This window comes from Laccaria bicolor, genomic scaffold, assembly GCF_000143565.1.
Source record: "Laccaria bicolor S238N-H82 LACBIscaffold_179 genomic scaffold, whole genome shotgun sequence".
Taxonomy (NCBI): domain Eukaryota; kingdom Fungi; phylum Basidiomycota; class Agaricomycetes; order Agaricales; family Hydnangiaceae; genus Laccaria; species Laccaria bicolor.
Genome location: NW_001890038.1, coordinates 17,079 through 17,863, shown reverse-complemented (window position 1 = coordinate 17,863; position 785 = coordinate 17,079). Strand labels below are relative to the sequence as shown.

The following is a 785-nucleotide window of genomic DNA, read 5'->3' as shown; positions in this document are numbered from 1 at the left end:
CATTCTGGTCTTGGTAGGGTGGTTGTGTTGTGTTGGTCCAGTGTCGTCGTCGTCGTCTGGTCATGGGCCCCATTGTCCGTCATTTTGTCTTCGCGTTGTGGTAGTCCATTGACGTTACAGTGCACCGTGGTCGCGGTTGGTGGTAGGTTGGCATCCGTGGCGGTACTTCGTGGTCCATGGCCATGGCCGTGGTCGTCCGTTGTAGTGGTGGTTGCTTCGTGCTCGTCCGTCGTGGTGGCATGGCCGTCTGTCGTGGTCGTGGTCAATGAAGCATGACGACATCTGTGATCGTCGCTTGTCAGAACAAGGTGTGGAGAGGGAAGCACCGTAGACTTACCTGGGATCAGTTTCTGCATACAATTTGCATCGGTTGGAGAAAGGGAGATGAGTGAGCGGCAGAGGGGGCAAGGACGGTTACTGGGGATTATGTTAGTTGGTGCTGGTGTTGGTGATGGGCGCTCGTCGCCCGTTGTCGTTTGAGTGACGGGACATGGGAAACATACGAAGAGGTCGGTGTATATGTTGGAGGGGGAGGAAGACGTACCCTTGACGACAAGGATGATCGATGCTCGGCGCCGAAGCTGTTGGATGTGGTGGTTGTTGGATGTGGTAATGGTGGCCACTGGGCTGGTTTTGGATGTGCTGGCCGGCTGATGATGGGACTCGGGCAGTGCGTCAGGTGGGTGATGGTGGGCGGTCGCCGTCATTGGTGGAGGTGGTGGTGGAAAACCGTCGTTGCAGACCCTTGTTGTGGGCTCTTGGTGTCGCCGTCGACGCTCACACGC

The 785-nt window shown here is 57.1% G+C and overlaps 1 protein-coding gene across 1 annotated transcript; it reads right to left on the bottom strand.

Annotated features, from left to right (window-relative positions):
* Window positions 1-262: 262 nt before the first annotated feature.
* LACBIDRAFT_299546 (uncharacterized protein) lies at window positions 263-707 on the bottom strand (the record flags this gene model as incomplete). The annotated part of the gene is made up of 2 exons (XM_001890805.1): window positions 263-282; window positions 338-707. The coding sequence occupies 2 exons, from the start codon at window positions 705-707 to the stop codon at window positions 263-265; spliced, it is 390 nt and encodes a 129-aa protein (XP_001890840.1).
* Between the last annotated feature and the right edge of the window lie 78 nt (window positions 708-785).